This window comes from Apodemus sylvaticus, chromosome 23 (assembly GCF_947179515.1).
Source record: "Apodemus sylvaticus chromosome 23, mApoSyl1.1, whole genome shotgun sequence".
In the NCBI taxonomy this organism is placed as follows: domain Eukaryota; kingdom Metazoa; phylum Chordata; class Mammalia; order Rodentia; family Muridae; genus Apodemus; species Apodemus sylvaticus.
In genome coordinates this window covers 33,142,219-33,165,579 of record NC_067494.1, presented here as the reverse complement: position 1 = coordinate 33,165,579, position 23,361 = coordinate 33,142,219, and the positions used below count along the sequence as shown (strand labels likewise).

Here is a 23,361-nt window from a genome sequence, read left to right as displayed (position 1 = left end):
GCATTTACTTGGAATTTTCATGATTTCAGTTTTCTTTCTAGCTGAATAACATTCCACTGAGTGAAGGTACCACATTTCACTAGCCATTCTTTAGCTGAATGGACATCTAGGCTGTTTACTAACCATGGATGTACATGTGTCTGTGCAGTAAGAAAAGAAATCCCTTGAGTATATCCCAGGAGTGGGACAGCTGGGTCACGTGGCACATCTAGTTCTAGTTTTCTGAGGAACACCCACACGTTTGTTTACAGTGGCCACACCAGCTTATATCCTCCCATGGACAGCATAGAAGAGGATTTCCATCCCCCACATCCACCCATACCAGCAATGGGCCCTTGGCCATATCATTAGAATTAGATAAAATGTCAAACTACAATTAGTTTTCATCTCTGTGATGGCCAAGGATTGGAAATATATATACATATCAAACATTTGTATGAATTCCGAGATATCCGTTTCCACATCCCTATCCCAATCATTCCCAATTATTCATTAAGTTGTTTTCTCAGTGTTTTTATATTTCTTCGCATATTCTAGAAATGTTGGTGAGTTTGTTATATTTTTTTTTATCTCTAGTGTTTTAACTTTTATATAGTTTTGCTTGTTTGGAGTTCCTTTTTCTCTTTTCATTTAATTTTATATTGCTTAGATTTTCAAATTATTGATTTTTTTAATTTCTTTGATCATTTATACATTTCCTCATAACTTTTTCTTTTTACACAATTAGTAATATTCCTTCTTAGTGTTGGTGAGCTGAGCATCCACTCCTATAGACTTTGCCTTGGGCTTTTTATTTTGGATTTCCTTGGCTTTTCCTTTGACTTTACTTTTCTGTGTATCTACTCTTGTTATTTTGGTTGGATTTTAGTTTTCTGTTTTGCTTAGTTTTTCATTATTTAGTTTTCATCATAGCTTTCTTTCTTCCCTTTCTCTTTTTTCTACCTCTTAGGTAGCATTTATACCTTGTTGCCCCAAATGAGTTTTGGGAGTAAAGAGGATTCAGAGAACCTCACATCTGAGTCCAGCTTTTCTAACACAGAGAGTTTTCACTCTCAGTACATCCTTGGAAAGACCATTAGCCACGGAGGCCGCTCCAATGTGAAGTTGGCCCATCACCGCCTCACAGGCACCCCCGTGGCTGTGAAAATGATACCCAAGCAAGAGAACTGGTGCCATCCTGTCACATCAGAGGTGGAGAGCATGATGACTTTAAATCACCCCAACATTATCTCTCTGTTCCAAGTCATCAAGACAGAGAAGAGAATATACCTGATCATGGAGTTGTGTGAGGGCAAGTCACTTTACCACCACATCCTAGAGGCTGGCCACCTGCAGGAGGATGAAGCCAGGGCAATCTTCACACAAATTTTACATGCTATGAACTATTGCCATGACCAAGGTATAGTTCATAGAGATCTCAAGCCGGACAACATCATGATAGATAGCAATGGAAAAATAAAAGTAATTGACTTTGGGCTGAGTGCCCAAGTGAAGCCAGGACAGCGGCTGAGCTATCACTGTGGGACTTTCCCCTTTGCTGCGCCTGAGCTCCTCCTTGGCAGACTATATGACGGCCACAAGCTCGATGTATGGACCCTGGGTATCGTTTTGTATCTTATGATCACCGGAAGGATACCATTTGATGCTTCCAACTTACTACATTTTCGAAGACAGGTTGTGTCAGGAAAGTATCCTGTCCCCTCTCGCCTATCAAGAGAACTCCAGCACCTGGTTAGGCTTTTACTTACACCAGACCCCAAACAGAGGCCAACCATTGGTGAAGTTCTGAAGCATCCCTGGGTCAGAGAAGATTCCCAGGTGTTCACGCATCCTCGTGAGGAGCTGCCCACCCTCGGCCCAGATGTGGCCATTATAAAAGCCATGGGACACCTTGGCTTCAGAGAAGAAGATATAAAAGACTCCCTATTTCGCAAAAAATACAACCAGGACATGGCCTGTTATAGTTTCCTGAAACAACAGGCTGTGAAACAACATGAATGTGACAGCCTGACCCGTTCTAAGCCCATGAATCCACTGAGGACACCTTTACCTTCCCCTGATGATCCTGCCACTTTCAAACTTGAACAAAGTTGTAGAGAAAAGCAACGAGCATTACACTGGTCATCTTACACGAGTGAAGGTCATTTCACTCCTAGAGAGAGGAGAGCAAGAAGTGTTAGTTGGCCTGGTGTCCTTCCCTGCAGGACACTCCAGACAACACCCACAATGGGCCAAGCCCACATAAGTTCTAGGAGTGCACCCTGCATTTCCTCCATGCACTTTGGAGCCAAGAATAGCCAGAGCAAGGAAAGCACAGCAGACCACCCCACCACCTCAGCAAAGGATATGCTGGAACCCAGCAGGGGCCCACCCAGAGGGTTTAAATGGTGGGCTAGGAAGATGGGAAGAAACCTCCTGAGTTTGTGCTGCTGTATTCCAACACAAAACAGATCTCGTCTGAGGCAGAAGAAAATCTCCCCACAAAAATGAAACAAGGGGAAGGCATCCTAAGAAAATCATCAGGCTGGACCCAGGTATATTTGTTTACTTGAATGTCTCTATTTTACTCATGTCTGTGTCAACTGGCAGATTATACTTTTATGTATGTATATGGTAGGATAAATGGGGAATCTAGGTGTAGACACTGGGATTATGGTTAAATTGAACCTACCAACAGATCCTAGCATGCCATAAGGCATCTATAATGAGTATCTGGCACATTGCACAAGAAGGAGAAAACAGGAAGGTACTGACCATGCTAGGAAGAGGAAGTGGGAGAAGGAAGAGGAGGAGATTCTGAGGGTGGGGAGGGTTGGATGGGGTGGGAGCTAGGAGATGGGGGGGAGGAAGGTTCAGAGGAGGAGGCAGCTTGGGGAGCAGTGTGGAGCAGGGTAACCACAGCTAGAGAGATGCCCTGTGCAGCTGAGATTCTCAGTCCCTCACACATGTGTTGTTGCATTTTAGAAGATCACCAGAGGATGCCCAATGCTACCATCCTACAGCCACAGTGTTGGAGAGGACACAGTGTAGACATGGACCTCAGGAGGAGCCTAGTGGAAAGCCATCATGTTCTGGGTCTGTTAGCTTCAATCAGTGCCCTGAATCCAGCCAGGAGGAAGGAAGCAAATGAAGATATCCCAGGTGGTCCAAGGCCATCACAACATCATCACTATTCAGAGCAGGGGCTGAAAGCCTGTCCAAAGCTGGTAGTGACAGGAGCCCCTCTGTCTACCCAGGTTCACATCAGACACCTCCACTAGGTGCATGGCCCTGCCTCACTCTTAGTAGAGGATATAAGGCTTCTTGATACGTTTGCCATAACTCTGAGAATTAAATTGATGTTTGTGAAAGATGAACTCAGAGATTTCCCTGCATCTTCTTTACATAGGAAAATTGGCCCTGTGGTGTTGAAAAGCCCCAGGAAAATTAAGTTCAGGCACTAATCTGCCAAATCATTAAAAGTGTCTTTGAAGGGACCAAGATTTCAGGTACCTGAAGGAGGAAGTGTAGAAGCTAAGTGTGGACTTTCTTCTGGACCCAGCAAGCATTCTCAGAAGTACCATGGAGAGCATTAGGTACCATCAGCTTGACCCATTTCTACAGAGGCAAGCATGGTAACCCTGGGAATTCCACATGCAGATGTGGCATGGGTTGGATCCCAGGGTTGTGAGGAGCCACAGGTCCATCCTGACCCACAGGACAATAATTGTATGAGACAAGGTGTTCACTTTTCCTCTTTACATGCACGATCCACCTTATTCCGTTATGCCTGATTGCAGGCAAGTGTCCTTTAGTGAATAAATCAGATCTGGGGCAGAAGGAAGATGTTTGTTGAAAGAGAGAAGAGATGTTTTCTGTGAGAGGACAATCTCTACTGACACAGACCAGATGTGCTCTGCCACAGGGACATCACCTAACAAGGCCAACTCTGAACCCTATCATACCTGATAGACTCCCAGTGCCTAGAGAACCTCATCTCACTGGCACTGAAGCCATTCATATGTTCACCTGTCACTCTGATGGCTCTCAGATTCCTGAGTTGTCCTCACACCATGCTTCTACTTGTCCCAGTATTAAGCCCTTGGCTTCTTTATGTTACCAATCTCTTCAGGAAACACTCTTCTCTAAAGTGCACTCTACCTCATACAGACTCTGCCTCAGAAGCTCTCAGGGAACATAAGTGTCACATGTATTTGTCTGTGTCTGCGTGTCTGATCCTGTGTTGTGTGTGCACATGTGTGATTATATATTTGCTTTTGTGCATGTATGTGTATGCTAATGTGTGCATACTAGCATGTGTTGATGTGCATGTTTTTTTGCATGTATGATGTTTGCCAAGATCTATTACACTAGGAGTACCCTCTAGTCTGATTCCAATCAGAATCCTCAGTCCTATCACTATGATCAATTCTCTATCATAATGTCAATTTGCTCCATTAGAACATTGCCAAGTTCTCCAGCAGGGTGCATCTCCAAACTTCTCCAAGTGCTTCCCACAAACACATAGCAAAGGTGTCTGGACCATGTGAGATCAGGGACACTCCAGCTTTACCTCCATGTCTCCACCTTAGATTTCTGGTGCAGTGACAAAATTACCAAGCTAATCATGTGATAAAGAAAAGTTTCCTTCTGGCTCACTGTTTCGGAGTTCACAGTGCATGGGTAGCTGTTTCCATGTGTTAGGCCTATGGTGAGGCAGAGTATCACAGCAGGAAGTACCTGGTAAAACAATCTGTTTGCTTCACAGTAGCCAGAGCAGGAAAAGAAAGAATTGTTTTTGTAAAAGTGTCCTCTCTTGCCATTAAGCCCAGTAGTCATAAATGAGCTAAGTCACTTCTGAGGTGAGGGATCTCAACCTCCAATCCCCTGTGCTAAAAAAAATAGCCCACCTCTGCTAACTGCTGCTTAGAGAATGGGAAGTTCTCAGACCCCTCATCCTAATTGGTAAGACTCTCATTTCAATACTACCAAGGCTGTGGTGTGAGGGTCGTGAATTTGAGACCAATATGAACTGCACAGTGTGATCCCATGTTAACAAGAAAAGAACATAGTTCAAATTCATAATAACTGGCATACAAAGTCCTCATGCCAGCAGGGCTGAATGCCAGCAGCCACCATGGGCACAATCCCCGCAACATCACTACCATCGCCCACAGGGAAAATGTTGTGGTTTTGCTTAAGGCAGTGGGCAGTGTCTGCTGTGGGTGCTCCCACTAATACAATATTCTTATCACCTGCTGCACACCACACATGGAAACAATAGAATGCCTGACTCAAATCTGTTCTTAAGGATACCTGTTTACAGATGGGCAGAGACACAAAGAGGTGGGCAACCAGCAGATGTTGCTGAAAGGTGAAACATCAGGCAAGATGCAGACCGAACCAGGTAATGAACAGGATTTGAATGTATCCCACCAAAATATCCAGAGTAATCATCTACCTACCCATGCCCCCTGCAAGGTCATATCAGGCTGCAACTGACCCCACCTTGGGACTTCAATTTCTGGCTTGAATGGGGTCATAGAGGGGAATCCTAGAGCAGGGTCAGGTTGGACCTGGGGTCAGGACTGTATGTGGAGCTGGCAGATGCCTGGTTTAGGATGTCACTAGAGACATCAGTCCAATGGTTGGCTGTAAGTATCTGCATCTGTCTCAGTCCATGGCTAAGTAAGCCTCTCAGAGGACAGCTATTCTAGGCTTGTGTCTGCAAGTACAAAATGGAATCAGTAATGATGTTAACGTTTGGTGCCTGTCCATGGGATGGATCCCAAGCTGGATCTGACACTGCTTGGCCATTCCTTCAATCTCTCCTCCACTATTGTCCCTGCATTTCTTTAAGACAGACACAATTCTGGGTCAAAAACTTTGTAGGAGGTTTGGTGTCCCCATCCCTCTATTGGGGGCCCTGTCTAACTACTAGAGGTGGTCTCTTCAGGTTCCATCTCCCCACTCTTGGGCATTATGGCTAAGGTCATCCCTATTGAGTTCTGGGTGCCTCTCACATTCCAGGACTCTGGGTCTTTCTTTTGGTTTCCTGCCACCTCACTCCACCCTCCACAGCTGCATAGTTCCATTCATTCTCCTGGCCTTTTGGGTTTTTCTGCTGCCTCTGCCCATTTATGATCCTGTATCCCTTTTCTCCTCCCACTCCCCTCTCCTAATCAGGTCTCTATTTCTCCCTGCCTCTGGTGACTATTTGGTAAAAATATGGTATGCTTTGTGCATTTGCATGTCATCTTTTTCTAGTGGCCATGGTATTCTTCTCCTTATTATTACATTTTACTTTATGTTCTGCCTAAACAAGTACCACATCCTGATTTTATGGAGGCATTTTCTGAATTGAGGTTCCCTCCTCTCAAATGACTGTAGCTTCTCTTTAGTCAGCCTAAAGCTAGCAAACACACCATGCTTAGGGCATGAGTACCACTAAGTAGCGTATTTGCTGTAGATTTAGGTGACAGCTTTGTCAGTTTGAAGACACCAGGTGGACACCTTGGCCAGCTCTTTCATGTACATCCTTAACTCTATGCCTAACTCTTAAGGATGCGCAATTTGCACTTTAGAATAGAAAGAAGGGTGTTGCAGAATTTTTCCAACCCAATTGCCCAGTAAAAGAAATCTCAACTCAAACAGTATCAGTACAAGCTGTAAGGCTAGACTGGGAGGACCTCCCAGTACAACACTCTATTTCCATATACATTATCCCATATCACTCCAGGACATGAGCTTCTCTGCATTGTCTTTGACAATCCTCAGTAGCTCCTCTCACTTCCTCATCATCCTATTCTCCTCCCTCTAGATCAGAGCTCAAATTAGCATCAAAATACAAGCACTGGGCTATCCACAAAGGTAAGTTGCCTTGGGAACCAATTGAACCAGAACACAAAATTCAGAGGAAGCATTAAGTGCTTCCATTTGGATGAATGAAGTTAGGACAGTAGAGCAGTCCCACCAGACTTCATGTGGGACTAAGAAGGACCCATTACATTTATCCCAGGGAATGGTCTGGTTACAGAGGTGAGAACATTCCCCTGGTATGTATTTCTTGGCCTATACATAGTTCTTGCTCTGTAACTGATTGTAAGTTGACCTGGCTAGGGCCCATTAGTTGTAATCTGCAATGATTTGCTTCTATATGTTCAGGGACTGAAGCATGGAAAGCAATGCCATCACAGCAAGTTGGTGGGGGTTAGCATTGACAAAGAGCCAATAATTAGACGTGAAATCCTTATGGGTAACAATCAAAGCCTAATGTGTGACTTCTTATAGGTGAGAGGGAATATGTCCTTGCTAGCCTGAAATTTCTGTGTTTGGACCTAAGAGATTCCAAATCTGTTGGGGATTAGGGTAGACCCTATAGTGACAGTGATTTTGGGGTCATGTCAGTGCTAGTCTGAAGGTCCTGTGTGTGGACCTCTGAGGGTACAATTCCATTGGGAATTTGGGTAGACCATATTGTGATGATGACCTTTGGGGTGTGGGTTTTTGTGGGGCCAAACACTGGATTTTGCCTCAATGGTCTAGGAGTGAAAGTCTCCACCATCCTTCATTACTGAGCCCCATGTGCAGACCATGAGGAGACAGAATTGATTCAAATGCATGAGGAATTTTTTTATTAAAAATATTAGCATGCAAGGGTCACTCTGCATATGTAGAGAGAGCAACACTCACAGTCTGCACAGCAGACTTTTTATACAGTCCCCAGGGCAAACACCATTGGGCAAAGTGTGCCTGGCAGAACAGTTATATTTTTAAACAGATTGGTCACCTAGGGAATGAGGTAAGTGGCCAACTGTCAGTCAGGTCAGTCTAGTCTGTCCTTTGGAATGTGTCCTCACCCCTAGGTTGATCTCTCCCTCCCTATTGTGGTCTGATTCCAGGAGCCATTCTCACATAGACCTCGAAACCTCCTCCTTTCTGCCATCTTACATGCTCAAGCTTGCTTTTAGAAGGAAAAATGTTAGCTTTCAGGTTGGCCAAATAGCAAGTTGGTCAGCACATACAGGGCTCACCTGAGTTGGATAGAACAAACTGAGCTCACCTGTAGTTAGGTTACTATAGCAATCTCTTTCCACTTCACTTGCTCATGATCATTTTAGCTTGCCAGCATCCTTGAAATCCAGCCAGCTTTTCCATGAGATTCTGAGAAACAATTCTAAGAGACGACTTCCTAGAGACAAAGTTTAAAGACAATGCTTGTCCTGTGAGAGACTGTTCCCCAGAGATACTGTTTGCCCCCTCATACGCCCTCTCTACATGCTGCTTGATTTGCTTTATATTGGGATGTGTAAAACAATAAAATTTGACAGCTTGATCAGAATACTGTCTGTCTCTTGAGTCTCTTTCCCTCATTTTCCCCTAGGTGATCCAGGGAACCCTGTTAACTGTCCTTTGGGATGGGACAGTCTGAGGAATGCAACCCAGCCCCTCACCCTTTCAAGTTTCTGAGTTAACTCTTTCAGGAGGAACCATGTTTCTCTGTCAAGACAGATGGAAAATAAATTCCCAGTCCCTGAACATGAGTTAGTGTGGGTCCTTAACCCCCAAGTTGTTTCTATTCCCTATCCCATAGCTGCCTTTCCTTATTGGGTGAATATTATGAGGAATGGGATTAAATTTGTTTTGTTTCTGATATTGTGGGTTGGAGAATTTTGGTACTAGGCCAAACCCATCCTTCAGTGATTTTGGGGGGCAGTTGTCCTGAATAAATTTGACCTCTACTGGAATTGCTCACCAAATAACCATACTCATGCAGTCTCATGATCTACAATAGTAATGGTGAGCCCCTCCACATTTTATTCTCTGCTTTTTATTACTATTTTTATTCCCTGGCATACATAAAAATAATGTTCCCTTAGGTGGGCACTAGACCAGGTAACTGCCACAAGATCCTAGATGTCGAAGGTGAGGTGGGGAGGCCAGGTACCTGTTGAGCTACTCCATGCACCTGCTGAAGGATGTCACCCATAGGGGCATTATAGGAAATCCAAGTTAGGTCATAAGGCTGGAGACGGATGGTAGAGGACGAGCAGCTATTGGTTAAAAGCAAGGCTACTAGAAGAATAAGATTTGCAATTTGAGTTTCAAGGCATTGTCTTTGTCCTTGACAACCTGCAATCTGGGTAAAATGTTCTCAGAGTCTGAAAGAGGAGGGGCTCTCTTAGGTAATTTTGGGTGTGGTGAGTTCAGTTGATGATTCTGTCTGCCTTAAGGGCAATGGGTGTAGTCAGCCCAACTAGGTAAAGTCTTTTCCAAAGGGTAAAAGACTCTGTTTCTGTTGTCTATTCAGGAGTACCCTGTTGCCTGTAGGTAATTATGAGGAGTAGGTGGAGGCTCAGCCTCAGAGCTGGCTCAAAGGTGTGAACAGATATCTTTCTGGGTATAAGCTAAGGCACTGAGGGCATCAAAATATATGTCTAGCAGTCACTTCAGCCATTACATCTGATTTTAGCTTGAGAATCATGGGAGGGTTAGCCAATCCAGATGCGGGTTGGTTAACCATCTATCTGACTTTAAGATCTTTTGTTTCTTTTGGCCATGCCCCACCTCTGCATTCAGGCACCAGGCTGTTCCTTCCGCCCTTCCTCCTCAGTGGACCACTGTCCTTGATATGACTGCTCCTGACGGTCAGTATGACGGGATTTTTCTGTTCCATATCTGCTGGGACCCAGGAATACAGTGGCCTAACTCCACCCCCAGCCTTGAGCCATCAGCATCAATCCTGAGCTTCCATCAATGCTGGTGTCCTTCTCAGTGGTCATTCTCATTGTCCTTCTCAATATGGCAGCTCCCTCTTCCCATAGAGCAACACGGACTCTGCACATTTCCTGGAACTCTTTGCTGTTCCATTCTCTCTGGTACATGAACATCTCTGAGACGTTGGATCACAAATCTTCAACTTCCACACTTACCCATCTTAGTTTTTCTCTGACTTTTACTGAGGTCTATCCTCTGACCAGTTCCAGGAAGACATTCCAAAATGACTGCATTAGGTCTAAGGGATTTGGCATTGTGTTGTTCTAGATTCATTCTGTTGCTGTAACACTCTGACCAAAAGCAACTTAAGTGTCAAACAGGTAAACAGGTTGTCTTGGTCAGTGTTCTGTTGCTGTAAAGAGATTCTAACTATTGCATCTCTGATAAAAGAGAGAGTTCAACTGAGGCTTGCTTCTGGTTCTAGAGGTTTAGGTCATTATTCTCATGGTTGGTATCATTGTGGTACACAGGGAGATATGGTAGCTGACAATTCCACATCCAGTTCCAAAGGAACAGGCTCTGGGCTAGAAATGGGCTTTTTGAAACCTCAAAGTCCTTCTCCAGGAACTCGTGTCCTCCAAAAACAGTCATAGTTACTCTTAACAAGCCACAAACCTCCTCTCATAGTGCCACTCCTAAAAAACCCAGCATTCAAATATTTGAGTCTATGAGGGCCATTCTTATTGCAACCACTGCCTTCCATTCCCTTGCCTCTATAGGCTTGTCACCATATCATAATGTAAAAATGTTTCAGTCCACCTTCAACACTTCCAGAGTCTATCACAGTCTCAATTCCTTCTAAAAGGTCAAAGTCTCTTAAGACTCAATGCAACCTTTTCACAGTAACATCCTGTAAGATTAATATGAAAATGCAGATCCATACATCTAACATACAGTGGCAGAGATTATACATTTTCATTCCAGAAGGGAGAAAACAGATCATAGCAAGGAAATACTTGGATAAATTAAAATGGATGACCAGCAGGTCAAACTTCAAAGCCTGCATCTCCATGTGTGATGCTAAAATGCTCTTCAGAATGCTAAATCCTATCAGCTTTGTTTACCTGCAAAGACCTTCTGTCCCTAGGCTGAATCTCCTCTTGTTAGCAGATCTCCTTGGCAGGTGTCTCATGACTCTAGCATCTCCAAATTCTTGCTGCCTCTGATGTAATCCAGGCTTCATCTTCACAGTTTCCCACACGGGCCTCTCTTGGCCTCCATGCCGGGGCGTCCCTGACTCACAACTGGCCTCAGCAGCCTTACTGAGTTGGGAAGCAAGATTCTACAGTCCCTTCTTCTATCCTTGTCTCTAAAGCCAGAACCAAAGATTTGGCCAAAGCTGCCAAGATTTGCTGCTTGCTTAGGCTGGAACATGGCCCACTCAGCAAAGACTGATAAAAAATTTTCATCTAATGTTAGGTGACCTATGTTTACATCAATATCATATATAATTATTTTGGAATAAGCTTTATTGCATTAAAACTTTTATTTTATTTTTTTTTATTCGATATATTCTTTATTTACATTTCAAGTGATTTTCCCTTTCCTGGATCCCCACTCCTGGAAAGTACCATAAGTCCTCTTAAATCTTCCTGGAGACAACTTGGTCCTCAGGCTGAAGCCTTTCCTTTTCTTAGCTGGGAAATTTAGGGGAATTCCCTCCCCATCTTCCTCCTTTGATGAACGGTTGCTTATATCCTGTTATGAAAAGAGCTCCCTTAAACATGAGTAAGTATGTATATCTCAGGAATAGAAAGTAGAGTTCTTTGATTATATGTCCAAGAGTGATGGTACAGTTGGATCATATAGTAAATATGTGCCATTTTTGAGAAGCCTCCATATTGATTTCCATCATGGCTTCCCAGTTATCCTCGTCTAGCAGTGTACATTGCTTGCCCTAGTTACACATCCTTGCTTGCATTTATTTGTGTGGGGTGATTATTTTCTTAATTGTCTTATTTTTTTATTTCATTGCATGACCATTTTTTTTTTTTGTCTAATTGTACATGTGCAGTGCAGTATTCTCAGAGGCCAGAAGAGGGTATCCGTTCCCATGGGATTAGAGTTATAGGTGGTGACAAGCTGCCATTTTGGCTCTAGATATCCAACCTTGGTATTCTGGAAGAGTAGGCACAGCTCTTAATAGTGGAACCTGCATTCAGGTCCTCATTTTTTGTTATTTGGTGATAGGCATTCTGACTCGGGTGAGATGGGAAGTCAAGTTTGTTGTATATCCTGGTTCTCTGATCACAAAATGTTGAGCCCTGTTTTAATATTAACTGACCATGAGGACATCTTTCCTCTGTGTATATGAGTGTCTGTGTGTTTGTGTGCACGTGTGTGAGTGAGTTTCCTGTACATATGTATATACCAGTTTACATCCGTGTAAATGTGTCTGTGCATGTTTAGATGCCAGAGCAACATGTCTTCTGTCTTAGTTACAGTTCAATTTTGAGAGTGATATTTTGTTTGCAACGGGCTTTGGAAACCTCAAAGTCTACTACTGATGACACACTTTCTCTAAGAAGTCCACACCAGCATCTACAAGGATATGCATCCCCTCACATGGCCACAGGACCTAAGCTTTCCCTGAGATTTCCACAACCTAGGGACCCAGCATTGAAACCCATGGGCCTATGGAGGCCATTCTCATCCAAACTAACAGATTCCATCTTTTCTTTATAGTTCATTTGGGCCTGTGGTGTTACACAAGCATGTGTGTGTGTGTGTGTGTGTGTGTGTGTGTGTATTTTATATAAACAATAATGACTAAAATGGTGTCCAGTTTACCTGAGGGTGTGTGCCTAGAATGCAGGAGGAGTTCGAGGGGGCAAAAAGAGGCTGGAAATGATGGAAATACAGTTATCACAAAATTCTCAAAATATCTTTATTTTGAATTTTTTGAAAAGTAAATCAGGTGACTTACTAGACATATAGGTCTTGTATAGAGGTGTTCCACTGTCTCCTGGGGGGAACTCTTTGATCTGGGAACCAGGGCCAAAACATTGGCTTTCACCTTTGCCCTCTTTTCTAAATCAATCTTTGCCTCTGAGTGTGAGCTATATTGAATATGGAGAATATTAGTTGTGTCAGTACTGAAGAACAAATAGTCATTTGAAATACAGCCTTTGTAGACTTGAAGACTGACCAAAAATTGATTTTAAATTAAGTTTTGACTCAGATGAGACCCAGGATTTTAGGTAGTGAATAGTCTGACAATCTGAGAGGAAGACACAGAGGCATTATCTGGACTTGACATAAATTTATGATATTTAAGGAAATGCCTTTCTTTAGTCACATTTTGTTTGCATATTTGTTTACTTTGAGACAGAGTCTTTCTACATAGCTTTGGCTGCCCTGAACCTTTCTTTATAACTCAATCTCACAGAGATCTGCCTGCTTCTGTCTCTTGAGTTCTGGGATGAAAGGTATGCAGCACAAGGCTCTATGTCATTGCACTTTTTAAGTTAACCTTCACAGATATTCTCCTGAAAAGTTAAAATACATATTACATGTTGTATATAACATATAATATATGTTATATATTACATTTTATATTAAATAAATATATTAATGATTGTATATATATATAGACATAGACATACATATGTATAATTACCCTCCTTAGGGTTATTATAGCTGTGATGAGAGAACAACTTGGGAAGGAAAGTATTTACCTTTTGCTCACACTTCCATATCACTGTTTGTCATCAAATGAAGTCAGGATAGGAACTCAGACATGGCAGGACCCTGGAGTCAAGAGCAGACACAGAGACCATGGAGGAGTGCTGCTTAGTGTCTGGATATCCCAGGCTTTCTCAGCCTGATTTCTTATAGATTCCAGGACCACCAGCTCAGGCATGGCATCTCCACATTGGGCTGAACCCTATCCCCAATCAATCACTAACTGGGAAATGCCTTACAGAATTGCCAATAGTCTGATTTTATTTTCTCAGTTGAGGTTCCCTTCTCTCAGATGACTTTTGTTCAGGTCAAGTTAACATAAAACTATCCACTGTATTTATTTAAAAGAAAATTTTGAGACACTAATCTAAGAATTCTCTTCTGATTTAAAAATATTCCTCATTTTATTAGCAATCTACTTCCCACAGTCTAACTGTTGTGTCTTCTCAGTCTTAATGGTCCTTCCTCTTTTACTCTCTGTTATAAGTCATGACACAATTTAGGCTTTTCTCTTCTACCCTTAATAATGTGGATGTCCATGTCAACCACTTTTGTCATCTATGGAGAAGATCCAGCTTGAGCATGATATGTAAGATTCAATTCTTATTAGCTAAAACATGGAAACATCACACTTAAATTGGTTACATTGTACAATCTATGTGTTCATGCTTGTACAGAATCAATTTAAAGTGATTTTAATGTAATTAATTAAAAGAAATTAAAATTCTATTTATATGTGATTTTATTTACTTCTAAGCCAATGTAGATGACACACACTTTGAGGGACTCTATCATATACAAATATTAAAAAAATTCTCTTAAAATGATTAAGACAGCATCATAAGTGCAGCTAACAGCTGAACCCACAGACCCAATGGCACATAAGCAACTACTTGAAAACAGCTGTGAGCAGTCTATTGAGAAGCTCAAAAGACAGAGAAGGTGAGTGATGCTTCATCAGAGTGTTTCCATAGGAGAGACATGCCCACCTCAGCCAGGGAGATCAGGACCCAGGAGAGAGCTCTACTCTGTGTTCTCTGCAGGAAGTTCCCAAGCCAGTGTGTGAGAGAGTGCTCTTCACAGTGGGTCTGTCAGACTCATCAGTGGGTGTCATTAGCTGTGGCTCATCCTGTACAGGCAAGCACTGAGCATCTTGAGTTCTCTACCTGGCATAACCCACTGGTTAGATGACACCAATGACTCCTCACCCGTTAATCTCTGTCTTGTATATTCACTATTCTGACACTCCACTACACACACACACACACATACACACACACACACACACACACACACACACATACCTTTACAAATATAGAGTGAACCTGCAAAACAGCGTCAAAAAATAAAAGTGAGTCACGCATGATGTGCCAGGGATCTGGACATTTCCTATGCATAAGTCTCTACTACAACAGAAAGAAAAAGATTCAGTTTATTTTCAACCTTTGTACTCATTCATTTAATAAACATGGGTTCAGAATCAGTTGACCACCCAAATCAAACATCCTCAATTGTTATATCTAGGGCTTCAACTTTGATGACTCAACAAAACCCTAAGAGTTCAGTTCAGATTTTATACAAAGTTCAGAGGGATTACAACACCAACTTGGGAGTTGGGAGAGGGAGTGTGAGTCCTGAAAGGTGTTGTTGTCAGGATTCAGTTCATAGTTGTAATCTCCACAGGACCCAGTGTGAGAGGGGCCATGGTTCACAGGGAGGGAGGTTCCAAGCCACAAGGTACAGCAGGGATCCCCTAAGAAATTTAAGGACAAGTGGATTAGGGAGATGCTTGGTCAGAGGACAGAAGGCCTGAATCACAGCCAGGTACTTGGGAACTCTTACATACTCTGCCCTGGGGCCACAGCAGGGAGGTACTAGTGATTTCCCCATTTTCTTGCCAACAGCAGTAAAAAGCATCTGTGGAAAGAAAACATTGCCAAGGCAGCAGCCACCAAGAGCAATCATTCTCTGATTCTGAGGCTTTAATTCTACTGAGCTGTGGATCTACCATGCTGCTGGCTGGTGAGTTCCCAGGGCCTACATGGAGCAGGGTTGGGGTAAGGAACAGGGATGTGGCTTAAATCAGGAAGTTCCCAGTCCTGGGTTCCAGAAGCTGCAGGGCTTCCAGTCCTTCAGTCCAGCACCACAGTGACTGGGAACCCTGTCTCTCCCAGACCCAGGCTTCGGTAAATTGAAGAAGTTAAGGGAAAAGTTACAGTGTGGGGGCAGGGCATCAATGATGAACTCAGGTAGCAGAAGGGAGTACATGGAGAAGTCCCCAGCACCATCTGGGTCTGTAGGAATCATGTTGGGAGCAGTTCAAGACCAGGAGGCAGTCTCAGACAGGTCCCTGGACCTAAGGCCGCCTATGCTATAGACACTGCCATCCCAAGGGATTCCTCATAAGCCCTCCATCATTCAGAAAGCCCTTTGTACTAGAACTTTCTTTCCATGTTCCCCTGGTATTTGTTCTGGAGATCACAACAGATGCTTCCAGGGACAAGGCAGCCACTATCACTCTAGGCCTTACTCCCCACCCCTTTTATTCAGTTTTTATATTGCTATAAGCCTTCACACTATTACCACACTAGAATCTGAAACCGTCCCTTCTCTGCTTTGGTACCAAGAGCTAGGATTACAGTGTGTGAGTGACAGCAGGCTCAGCCTCAATGCCCACATGGCTCATGAGCTACCAGCCTGCTCAGCTCCCTTCCCTGCCCTTCTAGCCTTCCCACTTGTCCATCCACACAATGCCCTTTAGACCCTTGTCCACCAGGGGGCGTATCTGTGCTCATGTGTGAAGACACCTACCAAATAAGGTGCTGGGACATCATGTTCTCTGTGGAGGACCCTGGCAATGGTACAGAAAGGGACCTATGGGAGGACTTCCCTTCCAGCTGTTGAACTTTGACCCTTTCACTATCTACTATATCTGCATTTTTCATAAACAAGTCTTCCTGTTGTAACTGATTCATTACATCTCCAAATATCTCATTTTTCTTCCACTTAACTCTGAGTAAAGCTTGGAAAAATGGGGGGATCCTGTGTTGAACAGTTCATGAATCTTCTTTGTCCCAAGTCTGGTACTACCTGGTGCTGGGTATCAGATTCATAGGCATCAGTCTTTGTAGGCCTTGTAGTGATCACACTATCAGGAATGTTTCCTGGAACATCCCTTGGGCCCTTGATCTATCAAGATATGTCCAGGTTGCTTTATGTTAACTATTATCATAAAAATCAAGAAAGACTAAGCACAGAACCAAAATCCACAGAATTTGGTCAATTCACTGGAACAGCTTCCAGAAGCAGGATGCCAGGGACCTCCAGGAGGCTAGGTTCCAAGGAATAGACACCTCAGGTCTGAAAGCATGACTTCACACACCTCAGATCTTAAAGCACAAAATTTACCATGTCACATAGTCTCCACGGGAGTTGGAGTGGCAACAGGCTACCATGGTTTGTCAGCACAGCAAAGAACAAATCTTTGGTGCCTCCTGGCTATTCAACATCAGTGAAAAGGACTTCATTTTGAAAACAATGAATATTAGCTAGAGACTGACTAATGTTGTGAAAGGCAATACCATGAATGAATGGAAAGATGATGTGAAATTAATGAAGCATCTGAATTTCTCCATAGCAGACGGCAGTTAGAAACTCAACTGATCAGATGTCTTCGACAGCTTCTGCTACCCCAGGCCTCCAGCAAATAGACAAGAACAAAATGTCTACAATAGTGGAAGTTATTAGCTTGAAAATTCATTGGAGCCTCATACTATGGGTCACATGCTAGAACTACCTGATGTGTTCTGAGAACTCGTCCTCCAGTGGATGTCAGCAAACAGAAGAGCAAAATGTCAGGAGCCTTCTAATTCAAGGTAACAGCCCTGAAACCACAGAGACATTGGTGGAAGCTCAGAGAACACTTTCTAAATCTGACAGTCGTGTTCCTAATGTCACAGCACTAATGTGGAAAGGTAAAGTTAAGGCAATCATAGAGAATACAGAGCAGAATTATTCTCAGTTCTCATCTGAAGCTGATGGGTTGATTCTAGGGGACTCAGGAGAAGTGTACACTAAGTTGTAGGGAAAGATGGGAAACTCATTTCCTCACCGAGTACAACTGAAATGCCTGACAGAGAAGCAACTGTAAAATATTAGAGCACCAGATGAAGGTAACCACAGGAAAACACCCCCTTGCATGAACACTAAAAGACAATGAAGCAAGCAGAGTTCCCCAGTGGAAGACAGACACAGCAGTGGTCTCCATGCAGAAACTGAGTACTAAGTTCAGGAGCATGAGCCATGACTGAAGGGCATTCACTGAAATGTGGAGCTTCTGAGGGGATAAGGCCCATTCTTTTCCCATGATCCTCCTTGTTACCAAGAGAACATCTCATTCAGAGGCCCAGGAGCATTGCTAGACAGTACAACCCACAGACACATGTGAAGCTCTGTGAAAGATTTCAAGTGACACATCCTGGGAAGGAACAGTTCATGTACAGGGATGGCAAGCCTTCTTCTAATGACCCAACAGGAAAGAAGAAATCATCTCTCAGTTTCGCTGCACTCCTATCTGTCTGTCTGTCCGTCCATTTGTCTGCCTGCACGCTGTCTGTCTGTCCATCCATCTGTCTGTCTGTCTATCTGAGGTAGTTGGTATTTTGACACAGAGCAAACAAGCACATAGTCCTGGTGGCACAGCACCCTCTCCATAAAGAACAATAAGTTCAAGCATGATTTTAACCATGTATGAAAAATATTTTTAATTTAACTTTGTTTTGTTTTGTTTCTAGACATGTTTTTTCTATCCAGCTCGGGCTGTCCTGGAGCTTGTTCTCAGACCAGGTTGTCCTTAAACTCAGAGATTTGCCAGCCTATCCTTCCCTGGTGCTAGGAATTAAGGCTGTTCCCACCACTGCCTGGCAAAAATACTCTTTACATTTTTATCTGTTTCATGTATCAAATCATGGCCTAACAACTTCATGAGTCAGTCATGTGAATAGCTACAATGATGCAATTTTCTTTTTTAAAAAATGTAAATGTGCTTTTATTTATGCTGAAACTCATGTGTCCATCATCTGCAGACCCTGAGTTGTGAGCTGCCAGACATAGGTCCTGGGAATAAAACTTGGGTCCCCTGTAAGCCAGTTAAATACTTGTCACTGTTGAGTCAGCCCTCCAGCACAGAAGCTCAGAATTGTTTTTTGTCAAAACAAGGTCTTGCATTCTCTGTGGGATCTGATATGAACCTGAATGTCTGATCTTCCTGCTCCTTTCTCTAAGTGCTCAGAGTACATGTGTGCCACACACCTGTTTCTGTGGGGTGTTTCCTTGTGGGGAACCCACAGCTTCATGTGTATTGGTCTGGTATTGTCTCTATCAATATAGTAGGTTCTGGATAGATTTCTCTGGGATAAGAAAAACCCTACAAAATTATCCAATATCAGGGAGCACGACCCTTTCCCAATTGAGGGGAAAAATGGGGGTTTTGTTAATTTTTTAAATTTAATTGTATTTATTTTATTATTTTTCATTAGTTATGTTTTCAGGATAGGATTTGTGTGGCATTGGCAGTTCTGGAATTGCTCTGTAGACTAGAGTGGCCTCAAACTCAGAGACCCTCGAGGATGCTGTTTTGTTACCAGAAAGATCCATTGACGGAGGCTGTGGCACCTGCTCAGTTAGAGTTCTTGCTTACTGTGCAGAAAACACGGGGCTCAATCTGATCCCTAGCACAGTGCAAACCACGCTTCACCATGAATGCCTGTGATCCCAGCCCTCCACAAAATCCAAGAGGTCTTATAAGTTCTAGGCCAGCCTGGGATACATGAGACCCTGTCTCAAAATATGAAGACACTGAGTAAAGAAAGTTGGGTGGCTTACATAGCCCATGATGGTGCCTGTTGGATAAATGGGTGAATTTGAATAAACCCATTTTAATTCCCAAACTGGTCCAAACTGGTCAGGGTTTCATTTTTTTATTATCATTCACTTTAAAGATAGGCTATTTTGGGGTAGGATGGAGAGCTTTATGTCATATTACTTTGAAGTACTTTTCTTCTTTCAAAAAGGGAAAAGTAAGAGGAGAGCGAGGAGGGAGAGAGAGGTAGGGATGTAGCGACTTAGAAGCAGAGCTGTTCCTAGCATGCCCGAAGTCCTGGGTTCACCTTTAGCATGAAAAAAAAAATGGTGACAGAAACCTGTTCATACTCTATGCTCAACAGGCCCAGCATAGCAGGAAGAATGGGGGTCTTCCTGGTCAACTGATTCTTTTTCTCCTTTCTCCCTGGCAGCAGGAAGATTCACTCACACAGGCCCCAGCCCTCTGCACCTCTGTGAAAGACATAGCATGATGATGTCTCCTGATCTTGTGGAAGCATTTCATCTCACCACCCTGTTGGATGTCCCCTAGCAAGTGGCAAGTCTCCATGTCAGGAGAGAACTCTAGATCTTAGGTCCAGGAGCTCCAGAGGCAAGCACAGCACTCTAGTTTGCAGCTGTCTTCAACTGTGTCTCTAATCTGAGCCGACCCGACTTCCACTGCGGGGGAGGGGGATGTTAATAAATGTGTTGTGAGGAGTGAGTCTCCCACTTGTAAAATGAGGGTGCATGGGGGAGACCTTGGATTCCTGTCCATCTGCAGTTCTAAGACCTGGATGGTTTAAAAGTCAGGCTTTTAATTTTAATTTTAAAAATATCAGGGGTAGGAGCTATGCTGTCTGGCTCATGACTTTCATTAAGGCACTAGGAAGGCAAAGGCAGGAGAATCTCTGTGAGTTCCAGGCCAGCCAGCCATGAGACTTGGTCAAAAAGATGAAATTGGGCTGTGGGGGTGGGGCTGGAAAGGACAGTGGCCTGACTTCCCAGGCAAGTGTCCTGTGTCAGAAGCAAACCTGCCCGATAAGCAATGCATTCTTGCCTGTCTGATCTGGTTTGCTTCCTGCCTGCTGGTCCAGAGACTGATGTTAAGTTTGGTCTTTTCTTCCATAAGGGTCCCGGTGTCTACATTAATAAAGCTGTAAAAAAACAAACAAACAAACCAAAAACAGAAAAACAAGTCTAGTCCATCTGAATCTCTTCCCACCTTAAACATTCTCTGCCAGGCTAGAGTTCCTGTAGCCTGTCCTGAATGATGAAACCCCTGATGGCTATTGCATTTGGGATTTTCCAAAGACCTCAGTTCTGGGTTCCATTGAATTGAATTCTCCTGGCCCCTCCACCCCAGCATCCCTGCATTTTTCTCTAGCACAAAGCATGAGAGGAGCTCTAGGACCCTGCAGACACCTGGGGCTCTGCCACAGAGGGTTTGGGAGGCACTGGCCCTGCAGTGTTCTGATCCCTAGGGCCTGCAGGTGAGTCACTGTGTCCATTTGATGTGAACCCTTTTTCCCTGACCGTGGACCAGGCACAATGAATTGCAATCTGTGAACTCTGACTCCTATTCAAACCCTCTGGAAGAGGACAACCTTGCATTGGCAGCACTGATGTCCTTTTGAAGCCACACCCTGCTCCCCTGGGGCTGTAGAGTAAGAACTCTGATAAGGAGACCAGGAGCAGATGGTTCTGAGTTGTCTTGTCTTTGGACCAGTTACCAAAAGTACATCGCATGTTGCCAGCAATTAGTGGAGGACTGATGCTCATGAGACAATGGAGTAAGGTCTGCTGCCTCGCCAGGGTCCGACCTGCATCCAGGTGTGCGCCTGGTATTGTTTTGGCACTTGGGCTCCCAGAAGCTGGGAATACCTTTCTCCCTTGCTCAACACTGCACCAGGTTCCTCCAAACTCTTTGCCCTGTGCTGTCATGGGCTGCAACTCCCCCCAGCAAAGTGACCCTAGAAAAACCAGTCTTTCCTTGATCCTCCGCTGCAGCAAGCTCCCTCAGGAACCTTGACAGCAGCTGAAAGCTGCCTCTGATTCCCCTCCAGAAAGAGGGTGTGGCTGAGACTCTGGCCAGCAGGGAGGGGATGGCTGGGAGCTTTCTGAGGCTTCTTGGAGCCAGGGCCCAGTTGCTGTCCTCAGGCCTGAGAAAACACTGAGAATGTGTGCCTGGCACCTATTGGCTGAGGTGGGTAACACTCCCAGGTCTCGATTGGGCTGTGACCTGAAGGGGGTGTGACCTCGCCCAGAGAGCCCTTATGGGCTGCTGCTGGCAGGTTCTAGGGATCAGGCAGCTAGTAGGTGAGAGAGGGTTCCAAGGGACAGGTCCAGGCAGCGATCTGGGGCTGGTACAGTTCGCTCACCCTTCCAGAGGCAGAGTGCTCCTGTCAGTCATCTGGTCTGACCCTGCTAGCTGGTGAGTGTCCTTCCTGATGTGCACAGCTGGAGACGACCTAGGCTTCTACAGCATGCAGACCCTTCAATCCTGTGTAATGCCTACACTGAGGACAAATCCTTGTCCCTCTTGCCTTTCAATGGTTTCTGTGCTCCTTCATCTGAACCTCAGCAGTCAGCGCCCTGGTGCCTCACCCCACTTAGCCTTTGAGATTTTTTTCTCTCCCACTTCTTCCTTTTGGTCCTGGTCCTGAACCCAGGTCCCTGATAGGCTGGGCAAGAGGGCTCCTCCATGGTGCTCCACCATGGAGAAGAGGGCCTTGAATGCTTAGAGAGTCTGGAGAGCTCTGACTGGGAGTCCCTGGACCTCAGCAACAGTGACTTGTGGCCAGAAGAATGTGAGGACTGAGCAAGTTTCAAATTGTCCTCAGGATGGGGAAATATGAGAGCTGAACTGGATCAAAGCCACCTTTACTTCCCAACACAGAAGGAAAAGCCAGATTACCCCAGGGTTAGAAGGCAAGAGTGTGGGGCAGAAACTGGGGCACAGAGTGGGAAGGAACACTGCTTGCTTAGCAAATCTGCACCTCCCCAGCCTGTCCAGCTCCTGTGGAAGGCACTCTAACACCCTGTGTTCCCTGTGTTCTCTCTTCCAGATTCCTCATCCCTGGATGGGTGTCCCTGCCCCATGATGTAATTTTCAAATCAGCAATGAGTTCATTGTTAATTTCAAAGATGAATGGGTGCTCAGAGGCTTGCATTTATCTCTTGAGTCTGCTAAAATTTGAAAACAAAAAGTGTTATCTGCTGACCCAGGTAAGAATCTCCTGGATGACCTGAATAAATGTGAGAATTTGAGATTTGATTTTAAACAAACAAACAAACAAACAAACAAAGAAACAAACACTGGGTAGGCAGGTGAGATGCCTTGGTGACTCAGAGCATTGGACACTCCTGCATAGGACCCACCCGATGCTCCCTGTCGTCTGCACCTCCAGTTCCAGGCTCTGACTCTCTTGGCCTCCATGGGCACCTGGCATGCACACGGTGCACACACGTACATTAATAAACAAAAGACCCACACACATAACAATAAATATCACAAAGAAGCTATTCCGTGGGCTTTTCTACTGCGTTAAATTAAAATGGTGAGATGATTCATTTTAAGATTTTTTGAGAAATAGACATTCAAAGTAATGTTCTGGCAATGAGTCTGCAATATGCAGCTGAAATGATAACCATGTAAGATAATCAATGCTTGTATTCAAAGTAAAGAAGGCTTCCAGTCAGCTATCTTAATATATACTCTAAAAACAAACGCAGAACAAAGTACCCCTGGAATAAAAATAAAAGATGAAAACGTAAGACAGGAAATTCCAAAAGTAGGAAGCATGGATACAATAAAAAAGAAAAACATAGGAGGAGAAACAACTCAGCGCAGACCCTGGTTCCTTTATCCTTGGAGTCCCTGCCCTCACTGAGACATCCATGGTCAAGGAAGGGTCAGCGGGACCCAAGTCAGCAAACGTGGTACACCACATGGTGAGAATGAAGGGCAGAGTTCCATGAGCCCTCAACAAATGCAGAAACAAAAATGATCAAAACTCAGCACACTCTGATGAAATCTGTCAGTTAACTAAGTATGCAGAG

The 23,361-nt window shown here is 44.1% G+C and overlaps 2 protein-coding genes and 1 non-coding gene across 9 annotated transcripts in view; 2 read left to right on the top strand and 1 right to left on the bottom strand.

Annotated features, from left to right (window-relative positions):
• The window catches only part of LOC127674161 (UL16-binding protein 1-like), a 564,502-nt gene that overhangs the window by 132,763 nt on the left and 408,378 nt on the right, over positions 1 to 23,361 (top strand). The gene's annotated exons all lie outside the window — the stretch shown is intronic.
• On the top strand, positions 976 to 19,852 carry LOC127674215 (sperm motility kinase 2A-like). The gene is made up of 3 exons (XM_052170047.1): positions 976 to 2,179; positions 5,291 to 5,386; positions 19,734 to 19,852. The coding sequence occupies exons 1-3, from the start codon at positions 976 to 978 to the stop codon at positions 19,850 to 19,852; spliced, it is 1,419 nt and encodes a 472-aa protein (XP_052026007.1).
• LOC127674291 (U6 spliceosomal RNA) lies at positions 6,202 to 6,307 on the bottom strand. Its single transcript, XR_007975339.1, has one exon. It is a non-coding gene; the product is annotated as a U6 spliceosomal RNA (small nuclear RNA).